This window comes from Indicator indicator, chromosome 30 (genome assembly GCF_027791375.1).
Source record: "Indicator indicator isolate 239-I01 chromosome 30, UM_Iind_1.1, whole genome shotgun sequence".
NCBI lineage: Eukaryota > Metazoa > Chordata > Aves > Piciformes > Indicatoridae > Indicator > Indicator indicator.
In genome coordinates, this window is record NC_072039.1 from 3,740,028 (window position 1) to 3,757,924 (window position 17,897).

General features: G+C 49.3%; 1 protein-coding gene across 1 annotated transcript in view; it reads right to left on the minus strand.

Moving 5' to 3' along the window:
- Positions 1-2,403: 2,403 nt before the first annotated feature.
- RPH3AL (rabphilin 3A like (without C2 domains)) overlaps positions 2,404-17,897 on the minus strand; it is a 33,497-nt gene continuing 18,003 nt past the window's right edge. The window contains exons 6-8 of the mRNA XM_054394532.1: positions 12,918-13,031; positions 12,287-12,466; positions 2,404-2,435 (exon numbers count right to left, since the gene is read on the minus strand). Of these exons, the coding sequence (XP_054250507.1) occupies positions 2,404-2,435; positions 12,287-12,466; positions 12,918-13,031 (326 nt within the window). The remainder of the gene's footprint in view (positions 2,436-12,286; positions 12,467-12,917; positions 13,032-17,897) is intronic.

The following is a 17,897-nucleotide window of genomic DNA, read 5'->3' on the forward strand; positions in this document are numbered from 1 at the left end:
ACTTAGCACTTACTACATCAAGGCTGCTCAACGATGCTAATTAAACAGGTACCTCCCAGACACAGACAGAAAGATTTATATCCCTAATTTGTGTTTCTCAAGGCACCATTTTAATAGCCATGGTGTGATTGCTTGGAGGAGTTTAATTTTGCATGGGTGTCACTTGAAGATGAAGGTCTGTCCCATTGGTGGCTTGACAATTGCTCACCCGGGGCCCAGATCCTGCCCCCTGATCTCCTGCAGTGGGGCTCAGCTGTTCACTGAGGTTTTCTTGGTCTCTTGAGCTTGGCCTTACCAGAAGAAAAATAAATCATGCTGGGCTCAGCCACTCTCAGTAATCCAGCTGCTGTCCCCATCCAGGGGTTGGGTATGTATCAGTCTGGGGACTCTTTTGGAGGTGAATAAGCTTCAGAGATACACAGAGCTGAGCCAGCACCAGCAGCTGAGCTGGGGGATCTTGTGTGAGGCTGTCACTACAAAGCAGTGTAAAGCAAGGACCAGTTCTGGAGATGTGACTCTCCACCTAGCTCCCACTTCTGGCCCCCAAAACAGTCCAGCAGGTAGCTGCTCCAGGGCAGCTCCCACACAGGAGGGGTTGCTCTAGATGAGATTGGAGATGATGGCAGCAGGAGAGGTGTATAATTGCAAATATTTTAAAGTGGCCACAGGCCTGTGTTAATTAGTCAGAGCTCTGATAGCAAAGTCAGTCAGGTCAGGAAGGGGAAGGTGTCTCTGCCAGCACCCCTTGCCCAGATGGCCCTGATAAGGTCCTGATTAGCAGCAAGTCTCCAGCCCCAGATAATAACTGCCTACAGTGATTAGGCTGTAAGAGTGCTGATGAGAAAGGGAGGTGGAGATGCCTCTTTGCTGCTTTGGGTCAACTACAGAGTCACAGGGAAGCACTTGGGAGGAAATGGCAAATAGCTGGGGGCTGAGAGAGGGCATAACAGTTGCTGTTAAACTGATAGAGACCACAACAAAAGTACTTTAAAACCACAATCCATCCTTCCTGGCAAAATATCGTGTGGAGCCACGCATTCCAGAGAGGAAAACAAGAGCAATAATCCCTCCAGCATTTTACAAACAAATTCCAGTGCCAGACAGAAAACAGTGGAAAGGAAAAGGAAAAAAAAGGGATGCCTTCTAACCAACCCACAGAACCTGTGTGGAGTTGGATGTGTACAGCCCTACTCCTCGTCCTCATGGGCATTTGAACGCATCCCTCAAAGGTGCAGCTCCCAAGCACTGATCAGAGCAGCACCCTTGGGTGCTGTGTGGGTGTCTCCAGGGACTGCTCAGCAGCAGGGCACAGGCTGCAGCCATGGGGCTGGGCTGGCCCCTGTCACATTTTGCTATGAAGATAACAGGAGGAAATATTTCTGCAGGGAGAGAAGTACAGGGCAGGGGTGCAGAAGGATGCCTGCCACACGTCACTGGCAGGCAGCACACATCCTGGTCCTGTCTGCACTACCATGGAGCGATCCTCACCTGGTGCCTCCTGAGCATTGCAGCCATTTCCAGTGCTGCCTGAATGCTGGGCTAATAAGGTGGTCAGGAGGGAATCTGAAGGAGCAGCTCAAGTTGTCCACAAGACACTTACTTGTCACCTGCCATCTTACACCTGCTGAAAGTCTCATTACTTGATTGCAGTATTGGCTCTTCAAAAAAACTTCCCAGAGCTCCCTGCCAGTCACACCCACCTGCAGGAACAGGGTGCTGTGATCCAAGAGCAGCCTCCACCATGAAGAGAAACAAAGCCATGGAAATAGTGGCAGGAAGAAATGAGAGGTGGGCTGGTGAGGTATCGCTGCCTCCAGCCCTCTGGCCTGCAAGGAAACATCTGGGAGGTGCAGGGAGGAAAGAAGAGCATCTGCTGCTAAGTTTGATTTTACAAATGAACTTCACCCACCCGCAGAGGTTATCTGACATTCTGTACCACTGTCCAGGCACTCCAGCTGATAGTCAAGGGCCTTTGCTGTCCTATTCAGCAATGGCCAGAAACAGGTTGTCTAAACACCAGCTGGTAGCACATTTGCTTCAGCTGCACTGAACTGCAACACGTGGCTCCCACAGAGCAAGCATCCCCTTTCCCCTCCAACCATAGCTGGAAAAAGCAAACATGGAAACTTGGCCATTCATGGCCTGTGTTTCTGACTCAGAGAGATCCCACAGTAGACTTTCCCATGTGCTGGGTGTTGTCATGGCAAGCGGAGTGGGGAAGGAACAACATGAGAGGTGGTTAGACCTTGACACGCTCCATCCTTGGGCTAATGGCAGCTCCCCAGCAAAACAATCCCCACAGCAATTAGCGAGGCGCTTTTAAAACGGGAAATGCAACAACAGATTAAAAAGCCATTTGAAACCTTGAAGGTGAATGCTGAGTGGAAGGCAGGGCAGGGCTGCTCACGCTCGGCGAACAATGCGGAGCTGCTTCTCTGCAGGCAAAGCCAAACAGACCCCAACTGTCAAACCGGGGTGAGGGGTGAGGCTGTGGGGACAGCGCTTGACAGAACGTCAACCACGGCTGCTTTGTGGTTACCACATGGAAAACCTTCCACAGAGGGGCTGAGGAGCAGACCTGTGCCCCTGCCATCACCATCACAAGGTACCAAAGAGGGGCAAGACAAAAGATGACTTTCAAATGCAGAATTCAATTCCACTCCAGCCGTGTGAATCACCATTCCACTGGCTGGATTATTTTCTTTCCTTGCTGGAGCCAGCCCAAGGATTTGGAGAGCATCTGCAACCTGGGAATGGAAAAAATATTTTTTACTGTTTCAAAAACAGCAAGCAGTTGTTACTGAGCCAAAGCTTTATTGTTTCCAGTAGGTAAAACACTACATAAAAGTTGTAAGGGATGGAGACAAAACCAACAAAATAATAGAAGAAACACAACCAACCAGAGCAGACTGAGCACAACTCACTGAGTCCTTCTGGCCCATCTTGAGCCAACTCAAAAGGCAATCAAGCACTACAGGTTTAGGACAACATTCCAACAAAAGCTACAAAACACAACCAAGAGAGACACAACAAAAGGAAAAGTGGCCTTGAACAGAAAACATGTGCACAGAGCTGCAGATGTTTCTCTATCACATTCAAATGTGGCTAGATTGCATTCTGGTTCTCCTGGGCTAGATCCATCCCTCAACCCAAGAGGAGTCTTTCCATAGATAACTGAACAGTTCTGGTTCAAACTCAGGTGGAATTACTCCATGGAGGTAAAATAAAGAGGTGAGAAAGTGAGTTTTCCAGTCTCACTGGTAGAAAAGCAGTTCCAAGTCTGAGTGTTTAAAAACCCTAGTCTCAGTTCAAAATCAAAGCAGAGCAGCAAGCCAGCAAGGATCACCAGGCTCCTGTGCAGACCTGGCAACCCACAGTGCAGTAAGTGGCTGTGGGAAGTGGGAGTGGGGGTGAAAATGTGACTGACCTGCCTGCACTGCCCAGGAATGAAGCACAAGAAATGCAAGAAGAGTTAGAAATGACATGTTCCATTTTAAAAAGTCTCTCAATTCACAGAGTGGAGTTTTTGATGAGAAAGTAACACGTTTAAAGAAAATTGAGTCTAAGTGTCTTTTTCCTTCTCCTCCTCCTACAGAATTAACTTATGCTGGCAGGCCAGGCTGTCTGAGGCACTGCAGTAATGACAGTGTGAGCAAGACAGCCTCAGTAGGACTGTCAGAAGCTCCCAGGCAAGACAGGAGTTTTTTAGTGGCAAAACACTTCTGAAATCGAAGACCCTACAGCTCTCAGAAGAAATAGCACGACCTCAGCTCTGAAATCATACTGGCGTTTCAGCAAGAGCTGATTTTTGGGTTTACCTTTCCAGAGACAGCCAATAATTTGGGCATTACCCCTTTCAGAGACACAGCTGGTCAAGCCTCAGTGGCCAGGTTTAAACAACACAGACCATGACACAAAGCTTCTCTCAGTGGAGGACCTCATCCCTTTCTCTCTTCACCACTGATGCTGTGAAGCCTACGCTCAGTAATTTCTCTTTGTGTCCACATCAGCCAAAGGTTTTGTTTTCATTTTCAAAAGAGCAGAAAAAAAACACAGAGGAAGAGCTGGAAGGGTCTTCCCAGCAACCTGCCACAGCACATTAGCCAGAGAAGCAGTAAGGGAATGGTCTTCTGTTGGGCTATGTTCATTTAGAAAGAAAGTTAAGGATTGATTTCCGATCTCCTGTTCGAGTGTTCCAGCACCCAATCTCATTTATCTTCATACTGCAGCCATTTGTAAGAGCATATACTACATGCACACAAAGTGCCCAGCAGCAAAGGAGAACAGAAGAGTAATAACCAAGGGAAAAGGCTGACATTAACAGGCACAAATTGCCTTTAAATCCGTGATTTCAGAGGGAACTTTTTGGCATAGTTTGTTTCTTCAGCAAAAGACAGGTCAGATCCAAAGCATTTAATAAAATCCACAGACTCCTACTTGCCCAGTGCTTGTTTTGTTCAGGCCTTCAAAGATCTAATGGCTCTAGAGATGTCAGGTAATTTGATTTTTCTCATGTCAGGCCTTGGAGGGAAATTGTCTATCCTGAAGATTAAGTAGATCTGGGACATGCAGCTTTCTACAGCCTGACTTGTGATGACATCATCACAGTCAGCCAGACTTGCAGGAAAAAAGTAAAACAAAGGCTCATGCAGAAGAAGATAAAGTGTGCATGTGGGAGGAGAATTGGCAGATCTTAACAGGATCAAATAATCTGAAAGTTTTTATCCAATTTGGGTACCCAAAAGCAGCCAGCTGAGCCGTGTGGGGGTGGGCATCCTCCCAGCAGGAGCTGCAGCACACAGAGTGCCCATTATCCCACTGCCAAGGCATCAACCTCACCACAGGACACACAGTGCTCAGCCAGGAGCACCTAAGAATCGATAGCAAACTTCTTTGAACATTTCTTTACTAACTGCAGGCTCCCTGAGCAGCCAGTACTTCATCAGCTGATTCAGGATGTCCCCACCAGACTCATACCGAGTCAAACCAGAAACACACAAGTGACACCCTGAGCCCATGGGAGGCCAGAGCAAACTGGAACCCAATTCTCACCCAGGGAAATTCACCCCTGAGCTGAGAAGCAGTAGAAGGGTGCAGTCTCCTCAGGGACCTATTCAGTCCTCCTCAGTCATCCTATTCAGGGACACAGGAGTGAATTTCCCTTTCTCCTGAAGACTGCAAGGCCAGGGACTGAACTTGAGGCCAGGGGCTGGGCTTGGCAAGCAAAGGCAGCACACATTTCTGTAGCTCTAGTAAGCACTTTTTGTGCCCTTTCCAAACAAACACAGGTCTGGACCCCAAAGCAGGACCATGGAGCACAGCACCCCTCTCTGAGCAGCACCCCAAAGTGCAGGTCAGTCAGCAGAAGGGGAAACCAGACCAAGCCATAAACCAGGTCAGTGAGGCAGGGAGGACAGGCAGGTGCTTTCCCAGGTGCCCTTGTGCTGCTAACACCTGTGCAAAACCTGTCATCCTAAAGTCACCACAGGCAGCAGTTGTTGTCTGGAGTGAGGTCTACAGGAGTGGGCAAAGGGTGAGAGCTGGATCCAGGCCAAGCAGCTCCATCTTCACCTCCGTCAGCATCGCGGTCTGGTGCGGCCACGCCGTTTGCCTTCAAGATACATAAAGACAAAAGTTTTGTTTGGAAAGCAGTGAAGGGGAGAAACTTGGCAGAGTTATTTTATGTTGCTTTTGCATTCTCAGTGCCGTTTTAAAAGCTTCCTAAAAATAATGAACAGAACGTCTATGCATCATTACTCCACACTCTGTCAGCAGTCAAGGCCCATTAAACTTTATTAAAGACAGGGGAAAGAAATAGGGAAAGAAGGACAAAGAAGGAGTTGTACTGTTAGAACTGGTCCTCTGGTACATGCTTCCCTCCAAGGGCCAAGTCAGACAGAAAGCCAAGCCTCAGCAGTCAGGGGTTTCCCAACCAGGTGACAGCATCCATGTGTCACAGAGCAGGTCCTCTGAGTGATCCTCCTGCCTTCTGGGTGCTCAGACCATGGACAGGCAGAATGTAGTCCTTGCCTGTGGCTGGGGATGGGTGCAGGAGAGCAATGCTCTGCTGCAGAAGGCACTCTGGCTCATGTCAGCTGAATGAACCTGAGCTAATCACCTCAGCAGTCCCTGGTGAAACTCAGGGTCTCTTGGGTTCCCATGAGATGTGGAGCTGGCAGCATGGCAGCTCCAAGGCATCAGCGGGTCAATACTAACTCTTCCAAAAAGAAGAGGACACAAATTATGTTGGCTCCTGGAGAAGGGACAGGAGGTATTTCCAGTCACCGAGTTCATGTGAAATGTTCAAAGCACAGGGAGTCCTGCAAATTCCTCCCACCAGCTACTGGCTGACATCCCAGTTGACAGATAACCTCCTGAGCCATAAAACCTCTCAATGTGTTTACAAAGACTCCAAACCCCAGACTTTTAACTTCTATATTACTGCCTTCCTGTGCTCTTTCCTTTATGCTTTGTTTTGAAAGATACCAACTATTGCCCTCAGAGCTCTGTGCAAAATGCTGAATAGAAGGCTGGAAGCATGAGGAGTAAATGGATTTCAAAGGGCAGAGAATAAGTCTAGGGACGTGAGGGGCAGGAGGCCAGACAGGCTGCTTGATCAAAGACCAAACCACAGACCTCTGCAATCTGGAAGAAGGCACAAAAACAGGGTTTTCATCTTCAGCAGCAAACTTGTTTCCAGATGTATTGAGTGCAAGAGACAAGGGAATGAGTCTTTATCATTCCTCTATTTTCAAGGGAAAAAGAAGTCTTCACTGTAAAACTCCATGGAGAATTACAGCACTAGTGAAAGTCATTTATTCGTTAGGTACTCAAGGCTTTATTCACTTAACTTCAAGAGGGAACTTAAAAGAGATGAAAATGTTTTGGTTCTACCACTTGAGGATGAAAATATTTTAACTCCTCAAATCATGGAAGGGGGCACAAGCTTCTCCTGAGGTTCATGTTTACAAAGGCCATGTATCTGGAACGCAAACCTTGAATCATTTCCTAATGCTGTCACTACCCAGAGCCATGTTTTATTTATAAATACAGCAGGACCATTCGGTGCAGCACCAATACAGGGAGGCAGAGGCAGCTCAAAGCTTCTCAGCCATGAAGACACAATTCAGTTTTTTCACTTTGTGGAAGAGGGAAAACTCATCCTCCTTGGCAGCAGGAAAACTCAATCTCGTGGCAGTGGCAGAAATCTTTGAGAAAAGGGGCAGGAGGGAGGAGGCACAGAGCAGTGCACAAAGATTGATAAGGCAGTCAGTGCAGGTGGCAGAGACTTGGAGGGGCTGGGTGTGGATGAGGCTCTTCCCTCTACATCTGACCCCTCTTCCTTCCTTCCTATTCTGTGTCCTTAGTGCAGGCAGAGGGAGGAAGAGCAGGGGCTGCAAACACAGCGCCCTTGTGTGGTCACCCATCTATTCCACCCCACTGCAAAGTCAGCCCTGGAAGCCTGCACTGCCTGGCTGTAGCTCACAGGGATGAGAGGAGGTGTCTAAAAGCATTTAAGCAACTTTCTTAGCAAGCACAGGAAAACAAAAGTCACCTCCCCAAAGACTGCCATGAAGAAAGTCATTAAAGAAATTACTATCCCATTTTGAGCCTAATTACTATTAGGACAATTTTTTTCCCTACATGGAATGGAGAAGTTAGACCCACTGAAGCAAACTGTTACCTCCTCATTGTCCCTGAGGGAGCAAAACAGACATCTGAGAAACAGAAGGGAAGAAAAATAAGAGGCTAATGCTTTAACTTCAAAGATGCCCTGAGAATTTGCTGCCATGAAAATAATGCAGAATGCCTCTGCCTGTCTCATGTATTAACAGCTTGCATATTTATGAGCAAAAGTTGATGCCTGCCCCAGCCAGGGAGGCACTGAGCCACGGAGAGAGTGACACCACCTCACTTCTAAATCCAGTCAGTTCCTGAAAGACAGGGCATAAATCTCCCCAAATTAAGACAGCTGGAAGCAGCACTTCTTGCCCATCTCTCTCAGTTCCAGGCCCTTTCCTCAGCTCTGCTCATACTCTCCCAGCATGACAGCTACAAAGCAAGAAGCCAAAGAGAGGTATCCAGAAACTGCAGCTTCAGGACCCAGGCCCAGGCTGGCCCTACTGACCTGTGGGGGTTTCCTCCAGCTGGTTTCACCCTGTGATTGCAAGCCACAATGTTTCTTACACCCCACCAGGCACTGCCATCATCGTCCCAGCTCCCAGACTCAGCAACAGCTCTATTTAACGTGACTCTGTTTAACTGCCAGCTGCTGTGCTGCTCTTTAAGTATTAATAATTTAGACATTGGCAAACAAGCAGAGGTGGGGAGACAGTGATTTGCACTCAGACATACGCCACTCATTCCTTAGCTATTTCGTGGCTGCTTTCTCTTTCAAAGTTTCTCTTACAAGGACAAATTAGAGCCTCCTCCAGCTCCACACCCCACGTCAAACTCATTCAATGCTCCCTATCAGCAAGCTCCTCAGGTGACCCACAGAATATCAAACAGGATTGACCTGTTCCTGAGACAAGGTCCTCAGAAGACCCTGAGGACCCCATTAACTGATTCCACCAAAACAGAACTTGCTACTGATCTGAGGAAAGATGCCTTTTTCTCTTAATCTACCCCCTACAGCAGCCAGGTCCAAGCTCAAAGATGTTATCTCCATTAAAAGCTCTGCATGGGCTCAAGAAAACCAGTGTAAGATATTGATGATTTCTTTGTTTAATTCTGTTTGATATTTCCTTTCTTTATTAAAAATGTCACATTTAACAGTTGTGAGGATTCTGCTTTTAAAACTGAGGCTCCTCTTAGCATATCAGCTGAACAGCCAGAACAAGGTGAGTCACCTCCCTAGCTGGGGGCAAGCAAAGGGAAAAAGGAAGATTGTTCTTCTTCCCTGTGTGCAAATTTCATTGGCTTTAAGATAAAACATTCTCCAGGTAATAAAAAAAAAAAAAGCACATGACCTTCCTCTTTACAGCTATCAGAAGAAACCCCAGACCCTCAGAAAATGATGATTTTGAAAGGGTTTGAAAGCAGGTGGTTAAAAAAAAAAAAAAAGAAAGAAAGAAAGAAAAAGAAATTGGCAGCCTCTCAACTCACCACTCTCTTCTGCAACTTTGGCTCATGGGCTGAGGTTGCCTAACTCCCAGTGCAGCTCTGACAGTGAGTCATTTTATGACAAACCCCAGGCTTCATTATCTGCCTCACCAAACCCCAGCCAGAGCAGTGCGCTGGAAACCTACAAACTCTCCTTAACAGCTCCTTGTTTTCCTTCTACTGCATGACCATGCTTGAGACTTAAACAGCTCAAAAACTATGAAAGCACAGCTGCCTTTGCAGTACCACTCCCTAACTCCCAGCTCTGGCTGTAGCCTGGGATTTAAGGATGCCAGAGTTCTGCAAAGTCGCACTTGAGACCGGATTTAGAGCAGAGGTGAGAAACAAAAGTGAAAAGAAAATCACTGGTAGAACAGCACCTGAAGTGCTAATATGAAGCAAAAATTGCTCCCAACAGTGTTAAAAAGTTGCAGAGACTTCAGCAAAGCTATAGCAAAATCTCCCTTTAATTCCCCAACCTACAGCAGAGAATCAGCAATTTAAATGAGAAAGGATCTTTGCCATTTGCTCTGCTTTTGGATCAGAGCGGAGCACAGGAACTGTCCCACAGGCAGGGAGATGGAGGAAAGAGTATTGCCCATGGCCTCCAACACTCTTTACAGAGAACAACAGCAAGAACAGCCTCTGCTTTTCAGCAAATAGTAGCATCCAGAGGGACCCATTATGGAAAAACCCCTCACAGACAGACAAAGCTCTGATCTAAAGACTGGGAGAGGCACTGCCATCTGCCCCGAGGCTCCCCAAGCATCTGTACACCCCAAACCTCCAGCATCCCAGAACACATGAACCCCCCTGAAGAACAGGACACTTCCTAGGGGACTACAGGTCTGATTTTGTTCCTCTCTTTATTCTGCTGACAAAGCACAGGGGCATTCAGCATTGCAGCCTCCTGGACGTCTGATCTCAAACCACCTGCTGCAGAGCTGCGCAGAAGATGAGGCCACACAAGTGGCACCACTGCATAATGCTGATCCCTAAATTCATGTGCAATGGATCGTGGCTGCCAGAGCACACAGTGGTAGCATCTCTCCAGCTGGGCATGTGAAGTGCTCTCAGAGAAAAGGAACACCAACCATGCTCACCCCTGCTGCTCTCTCGCTGCACAGAGGCAAGACCACATCCCAAACACATGGGAGGGAAAACAAACCCCGTCCTGCATTCCCTCTCTCCTTCCCACCCTGAAGTGCTGCAGATGACCTGTGCTGTGGAAGAGCACGCAGCCATGGCAAACACAACACGGGCACAGCTCTGCCTCCCGCAGCACACTCAGGTTCCAGCTTCACCTCCTTGCAGACACCTTTGCTAGAATCTCTAATGTTGCCAGCACTCCTGTTGTGGAAGGGCACAGTGCCAGGACAAGCTGAGAGACAGACTCTGTAGCCCATCCTGCCACCTCCTGTGGTCACAGAGCCATAGCTCCCTGCATGCCTTTAGCAGCTCCTCAGCCCAGGAGGATGCTTGGCTGGTTCTCTGATGTGACTCTCCATCAGTTCTCAAGCTCATGCCAGCTGCAATCACCCATGGCTTCATTCCCACCCCAGCACATTTGAGCAGAAATACTTCTGCCTCTCCCTGCCTCCCTTCCCAGGCTCTGGGAGCCACAGAACTCCCCTACCAAGGCACTCTCTGCTGCAAGCACAATTGAACAAAGCAGCCCCTTCTGCAAGAAGCCTGGGAAATAAATGACCCCAGACATAATAAAGATCTTTACAGGTATTCTCTAGGCAGCCAGCTTGGCTTAACCTTTTCCTTAGCAGCATCCTCCTTACATCTCAGGGACTATTTTAACCGGGCTCAGGAGATTGCTATGGTCTTAATTTTTTACATTTATGTCCATGCTGCCTGTCATTTTTAGCTCTCCCTTGCTTAGCGAGGAGAGATCCCACTGGAAAGTGTTGACCCCTTGTGCCAAGCTTTGCATACGAGGTTTTTAGTAGGAAAAAGGCACTTCTTGCTTCCAAGAATTTGTTTGCACTGTCATGGCCTTGCAGTAGTTAGTTCGAACAGCTGGCAGGAAAGCTCCAAAGTGCTAAGCACTGCACAAACACACGCTCCAGGTGTGCATCCATCCAGACCTCAGCACGGCTGTGCAGCACCAGCTGAAAAAGTACCCAAAGGGTCACACCTGCTACCCACTACCTTCCACTTCAATCTCACAGGACAACCTGCTGCTCTGCCACAGCAGGAACCAGCTGTCTGCAGCAACCACAGCCAACAGGGGCTTAAAATAAATCACCCAGTCCAGGGCAGCAGAATAATCCAGAGAGAGGACAGACAGAACAGAAGTATCACTGATCTGGTTTGTTCTGCAAAAACAAACAAACAAAAAAAAAAAAATCAAGGAAAAACTGCAAATCCCTGAAACTTGGGGAGGGCAGGAAGAGCAAGAAAACAACTTGATGCTGGCTGTTTCTAGCAGGAAGCATGGGGAGGGGGACTCTCACACCATGTTGCACTGAAGGATAAATCTGCTTTCTCTAATCCAATTTACACCTCAACGTGCACAGCACAGAACAGGCTCAGGAGCAAGAGGAGTGGAAGGTCACAGGGCAGCAGGAGTGCTCTGGAGGGAGCGGTGCTAAACGATAACTTCAGGAGTTACTGAATAGATTAGCAGGAACTGCCGAGAGAACACATTTGCATCTCTCCTTCAGCTACTCCAGATCAGATGTGATAGCAGCCTCTGCTCCCTCAGTCACTTAATTGCTCCAAGGTTGTTGAGGAGGGGGAGAAGTGTCAGCTTTTTGCACTGCATAGTTCTGGGAAGAGCCATGCTTGGCTTCAAGAGCCATCAAATATTCAGAAAAACGTTATTTGGTCTCATAAAGCTGCTGGGTTTCTGCTTTGCTTCAGCAAAAGCTCGATCTGTCCTGCTGCCTCTGCAGGGCAGACAGGAGCTCCAGGCCTTTGCAGGGGACAGATCCAGTCTACAGCTGCTCTCAGAGGTGGGTGTAGGCAGATCCCATCCCAAACGATTACTCATGTTGCAGAAGAGGGAAGGAGTGAGCTGTAATGCTGTGACAGCATCTGCCATAAGAAAAGCAGGAGGGAAAGGGGATCTGAGGCCTTAGCTTTGCCAGGTGTGTCTCTGAGATAGATGTGCTCTGAGGGAAGCCAGCTCCAGAAGCAGGGACCTGCCCAGAGAGGAGGTTCATCTTACCAAGGACTCTGCTGCCATCGCTGTCACGCCCATCAGCCAGCTGGTCACTCTGGCAGCTCTCTGTGGCACTGAGGGCAGCCCCCTGCTCGCTGCCCAGGCTGCTGCGGCTCCCCGAGAGGGTAGGGGAATGGGTGCTCCCCAGGGCTCTGCCCATGGCCTGGCTGGGCTCCCCGATGAGTGCTGCAGGGACACAAGATGGAGATGCTGCTGTAGGTGGAAGATGGGGTTGCAGATGCTCGACTAGGTCCTAAGGGAGAAGCAACCTCGCCACCCCCATCCAGGCAGCCTCCGAAGCAGGATCAAAACCTAGTTTTCATTCTCTGCTGCTAAAACAGCACCAATAATTGCAGTGCCATAAAGTCAGGAGTGAGGAGCTGGCCAGGAGCAGCTCCCAACTGCAAGGACAGACTCTGAAACACTGCAGGCAGTGGAGGAACAGATCACCTGTTTGACCCATTGACACTACCCCAGTGAGAAAGGATCAGATCCTCCCCCTGGCACAACCACAGCCAGCGGGCTGCACCAGCACAGGGTAGGCAAGAAGCTGAGCCAAACCACACAGTACAAGAGCCAAACATTCAAGCACTTTAAACTTCCCACCCTCCAGCCACAAGGAAGAGCAACTCCTCACCCAGCCCTGCTCGGTGCTTTGTGCCTCGTGAGCCTTTTGACCCCCCAGGTAAGGATTTGTCATCCAGGCTGGAGGAACTGAACTCCGAGTCGCTCTCACTGTCGCTAGAAACCACTGCAGAAAAGAGCAGGGGGAAGGAGAGGAGAGAGAGAGTTATTCACAATGTTCATAACACTCACCACAGAGGGTGCCAGATGGATCCAAATAAAACACAAACAAATGCTGCCTTGCTGATCACATTCTCCTTCTCCAAAAGGAGCCCTACCTGCAGTTCCCCCACAGCTGTTCACTCTTCCTCTCAAATGTATGATTTTACTTTTTACAGATGATTTGTAACTCTGCTGCACAGTGGTGCCAGCATCTGAAGCAGATGTGGACACTGACAGCGCTTCTCTCCTAAACCTGACTGGGACCACACCATACTGCCCCTGTATCAAGCCTTGCTGGCCCAAGCTCCCTGCTGCCAGACCAAGAGCCCTGCAAGGTGGCAGGGAGCTGAGCTCTGCTCCTGCTGACCCCTGTGCCAGCACACTGAACCTGCTCCTCCTGATGTTTGCCATCTCCCACGGGGAAGCAACACAGTGAGGGCTGGGTACAAGGCTGGTTTTTGCTCAGCTGCAGGTGGAGGGGTCCTGGCTGTAATGTAAGAGCATCCATGTTGGAGTAAAGTGAGGAGAGGGTCTGGCTTCCTCCAGGCTGCATTTCAAGTGCAGCAGGGGCCCTGTGGAGGCTCTGGGATCTATCAGGAAAACAGCAGATAAATCCTGAGCACATCAAATAAAATGCCCCGCAGCGATTAAAGGAGGAACCAGCCACCTTTAGCTTATCATCCATTCAACACTCATCCCTATCAGCACCCTGCCCACAACTGTGCCCCCAAGGCTTAAAAGGCAAGGGTTGCTCCTCTTCCTCAAGGAGAATGTTTCCCTCATTTCAAGGTTGCTTTTCTTTCTTCTTTCTTTTTCCTTCCCCTGAATCCTGGCCCTAATCCTGCTGCTTTCTACCCTCCATAGTTTCCACAGGAGCTGAAGGAGCCTCATTTTGCCAGACACAACTTCCCAAATTGGCAGGTTGTTTCCACTTTTCCATTTCCAATTATGCATGCACCTCTGCTGTGTGTATTGGTGTAAAAGATAACTCGACTGCCAGCTGCTCTGGCTAGAATGGGAAAGGTGTTTTTCCATCTCCAGGGCTTTTGTAATCACCTGAGCACAGAACAGAAGGAATGGGACCGAGGAGGAAGGTAACAGGAAAGCAACCATCTTCTTGTTTGAAGGATTGCAGCCACAGCATTTGTCTGTCTGACCACAGCAAACATTTGCTCTCCTGGCAGCCCAGAAGCCCTTTCAAACAGTGGGTCACAATTCCTGATAGAAAGCACAATATTGGCTCATTTGGGATATAGCGCAGGCAAGGCTGCAACCCACAGCCTCTGCTGCAGAATAAGGAAGCCCAAACTATTTCTTTGTACTTGTAAGCTTACATTTCCAGGAGAAATGAGTCCCTTGTGCCACCAAACAAACCACTTTGCCTCCACACCGTGGTACTCAACGTCCAACCTCATTGTGCTGCTGAGCCCAGGAGGGACAGGGCTGCAGTGGTGCAAGGTGACAGATGTGGGATAGGAGAGAGCTATCCCACAGTTCTCCCTGTATCAGCCCTAAAGCCCACTGCACACACTTAGCAGAGCTACAAACCCTTTAACACTGCCCAGGACAGGAGGACAACTATTCCTCCCCCTTGCACAAGCTGTCAACTATTTCCACCAAGGAGCTCTGCAGACGCTCCTGTGTTCAGAGAGCAATCTGTACCACAGCAAATATTTTATTAAGATAGAAAAAAATATTAATACCTCAAATAGTGCTTTCCTGGAGTTAACGTCTCTGAGGATATTAAAGCTGGCTGCCAGTGTTATTGCAAAGCATTATTGAAGTTGCCCTGGAAGGCAGCTCCCCACGCATGCCATGCTGCTAGGAAGTGCTGTGCCAGGGGCAGGCTGCCAGGTCCCCTCCTCGCTTCCCGTGCAGCCTTCCCTGGGCACCAACTCCTCCTGCACCTCCAGCTTTTCTTGGGCACCAGCTCCTCCTGCACCCACAGCTTTCTCCTCCCAACACCATTAGAAATGGGAGCTCTCACCTGCAGGGAAAGGGGTTGTGGAGCTTCACAGAGCGAAGCCTGCTACAAGCACAGGGGTTGCACTTCTGGCTACAAGCCTTCAAAGCAAAGGTTTGGGTATGGGTTTTTCTGTCTTCAAGATAGCTTCACTACTTCCCAGAGTTCCCTGGGAGAGGTGAGGCACTATATATAAATACTGTTAATAACAATTCATACACAGCAGTATGGAATTTTTTTGCTATAAAATCCAAATCTCAGCTGTGAGAATCATTCTGACCACCCCATTGCCCAATTCACTCAGAAAATGCACTCCTGCCCCACTTGGTCATCAGCCTACTCTGGCCTCTTGGATTCATAAAATCCATCATTTCGGAACAGTTCCTTCCTCTGTGAATCCATTAAAAAAAGCTGGAAGTGAGGATTCATTTGAATAAGGTGAGTCAGTGGAGATGACTTTAACTGCCTTCCCTTCTGCCATTCAGCAGTGCAGAGAGGACCAGTACAAGAGGAAGAAAATATTAATGACACAAAGGCACTTGCACCACAGGAGCAGCCCTGTCTGCTCTCATTTCCTCTGCTGCCAGTAACAGCCTATTTTACTCACTGCATCAATATTTCCCTTTAAGGTAATTTTTCTCCCAAAGCTCCCAGATCTTCTGCTGGCACTTTCCAGATCCCAGAAGTCATCAATCTGGTGTTCCAGCAGTTGCTGATATATCAATAAGAGTCGTTGGACAGCTGTACTTTCAGGCTAACATAACAGATTTATCCCTCTCCATTCCAGATGACTGCAAAAAAAAAGCCCGTTTAAAAAATACACTGAGATAAAACTCACAAGAAAAGTGTAATTCCCACAGGGAATTACATCCAGGGCCTGAACCCCCTTGTGGTTGCTGCCAGAGCCCTTGATCCCTCTGACATTTGGTTCAGCCTCCAGGCTGGCACAGAGTGCCACAGGTAATGGTGGAGGTTACCAGGCTGCACTTAACCCCAGCAGCAGAGGACATGCTGAGGCCAAGAGTAAAGGAGCACTTGGCTGGGGCTGAGCTTTAACATTTTATGTGTGCACCTGGCACAGGCATGCCTGCCATGGCAAGAGCCAGCCATGCTCCCTCCTGCTGCCTGTTGCAGGGCAGAACTCAGTCCCTGCACACTCAAAGCTTGGCACTTCTTGCAGCTTCCAAACCCACAGAAGAAGCACATGGGCACTCATGGACACCCCACAGCTCTCAGCAGCCACACATGCCCAGCACAGCCCAGATGTGCTGGATGAGCAGGCTGAGTACAAGCCCTTGAGCAGCCAGATCATCAGCCCTTGCTAACACAGCCTCTGGGGAGTGGAGATGCTGAGAGCTCCTGTTCCCTGCGGGTGGGAGAGTCAGAGATGAAGAGTTTTATTACAACCAAAGTGTCTCAACAAGTGCAGCTCCTATGCTAGATCACACTCAGCGTTGCCTGCAAGTCATGAGGACATCTCCAAGCAGGAGGAGGGGACTGGACCCAACTGTTCTGCCCTTCAGAAGCAGCACACATGGAGTTTTGGTGCAGCTCCAACTTGTACAGAAGTTGGACAGCCTCATCCAAGGCCTGCAAAGCACTTGATGTGCCCCAGCATGCTCCTCTCTGCTCCATCACTCAAGGACTTGGCCTCCATCACACAGATGCTGGACAAAGCTGCTGCACTGCCCTGCCCAGCCACTGCTCCTCTGCTCTGACAGCACATTGCTTGGCAACAGGACCGGAGCACACTGCAAAGGGAGAAACCACCGGAGACTGAGCAGAGCAGCAGGCAGCCCTCCTGCCAAACAGTGCAACAGCTCAGGGATCACACTTCGGCTTTCCACCAAGATGCTTCACATTTCTTTCTGCAGAACTCAGAGTCAGGAAGAAGGAAAGCCCTGCTGCTTAGTGCTCCCCACCCTGTGCCTGCCCCATCCCACCTGATCCGGTGCAGAAACCCACCCACATTCCACCACATGGAGGAGAGCTGTTCCCCAGCACGAGAAATATTCCTGCTATTGTGCCTTAACTAATAGCAGGGTTCCCATGGCAACTGCTTGTTTATTACAGAAAAACTAAAGGCAATGGCAAATCCCAGTGTCAGCGAGCACGAGAGAAATAATGGGTGTGTAAAAATAAAACTTCCTGGTGGCTTTGGCTTTTGGTGAAAGAGGCACACTCCTGTGGACCCTCAGTCCTACTGCCTTCCCACACCCTCCCGCAGCCGCAGCAGCTGGTACCCAGGGCCTGGCACTGATCCCTTCCTCGCGAGGAAGAAAAGGGACAGTTGAGGTTCAGCTCACGGCACAGAGGATGTCAAAGAGACAACCACAGCTCCTCTTCCCCGGGCTCTCCAGGGGCTGGGCTGGGACATGGCTATGCCTGTGGTGGTCCACCTGACTTGAATCCCTTAATAGCTCAGAGATGGCTCCTTCAGCACCTGGGGAGGCGAGCAGAGGGGTTAGACATGGCTGGCCAAGCTAAACCCCAAGAGCAGCCTGTCAGGCTCAGGCACGTTAAATGCCACAGCTTGTTCCCGAGAACATCCTGCCCAACAAGCAACAAGGCTCTACTCTGAGCACAAGGACGTGTTCAGATGAGGCTGTACGAGGTGTGAGCTGACAAAAGCCAGCAGCCAGGCAGAGGTAAGGCTGGCTGCCTTGCCAACCACAGCCTTGTGAAGATCAGCCCAGGCCCAGATGAAGATTCATGCCCGCAGTACCACCGCTGCATCATCTCTGTAGGGGAAGGAGGCTGCCCTGCACATTGCAGAGGTTTCAGATGACAAACAGCACAAGTTCCAGCACTGGCAGGTGAAAGAGAGTTAAAGGAAGGGGTGAGACGCACAAGCTCCCAGCTCAGAGA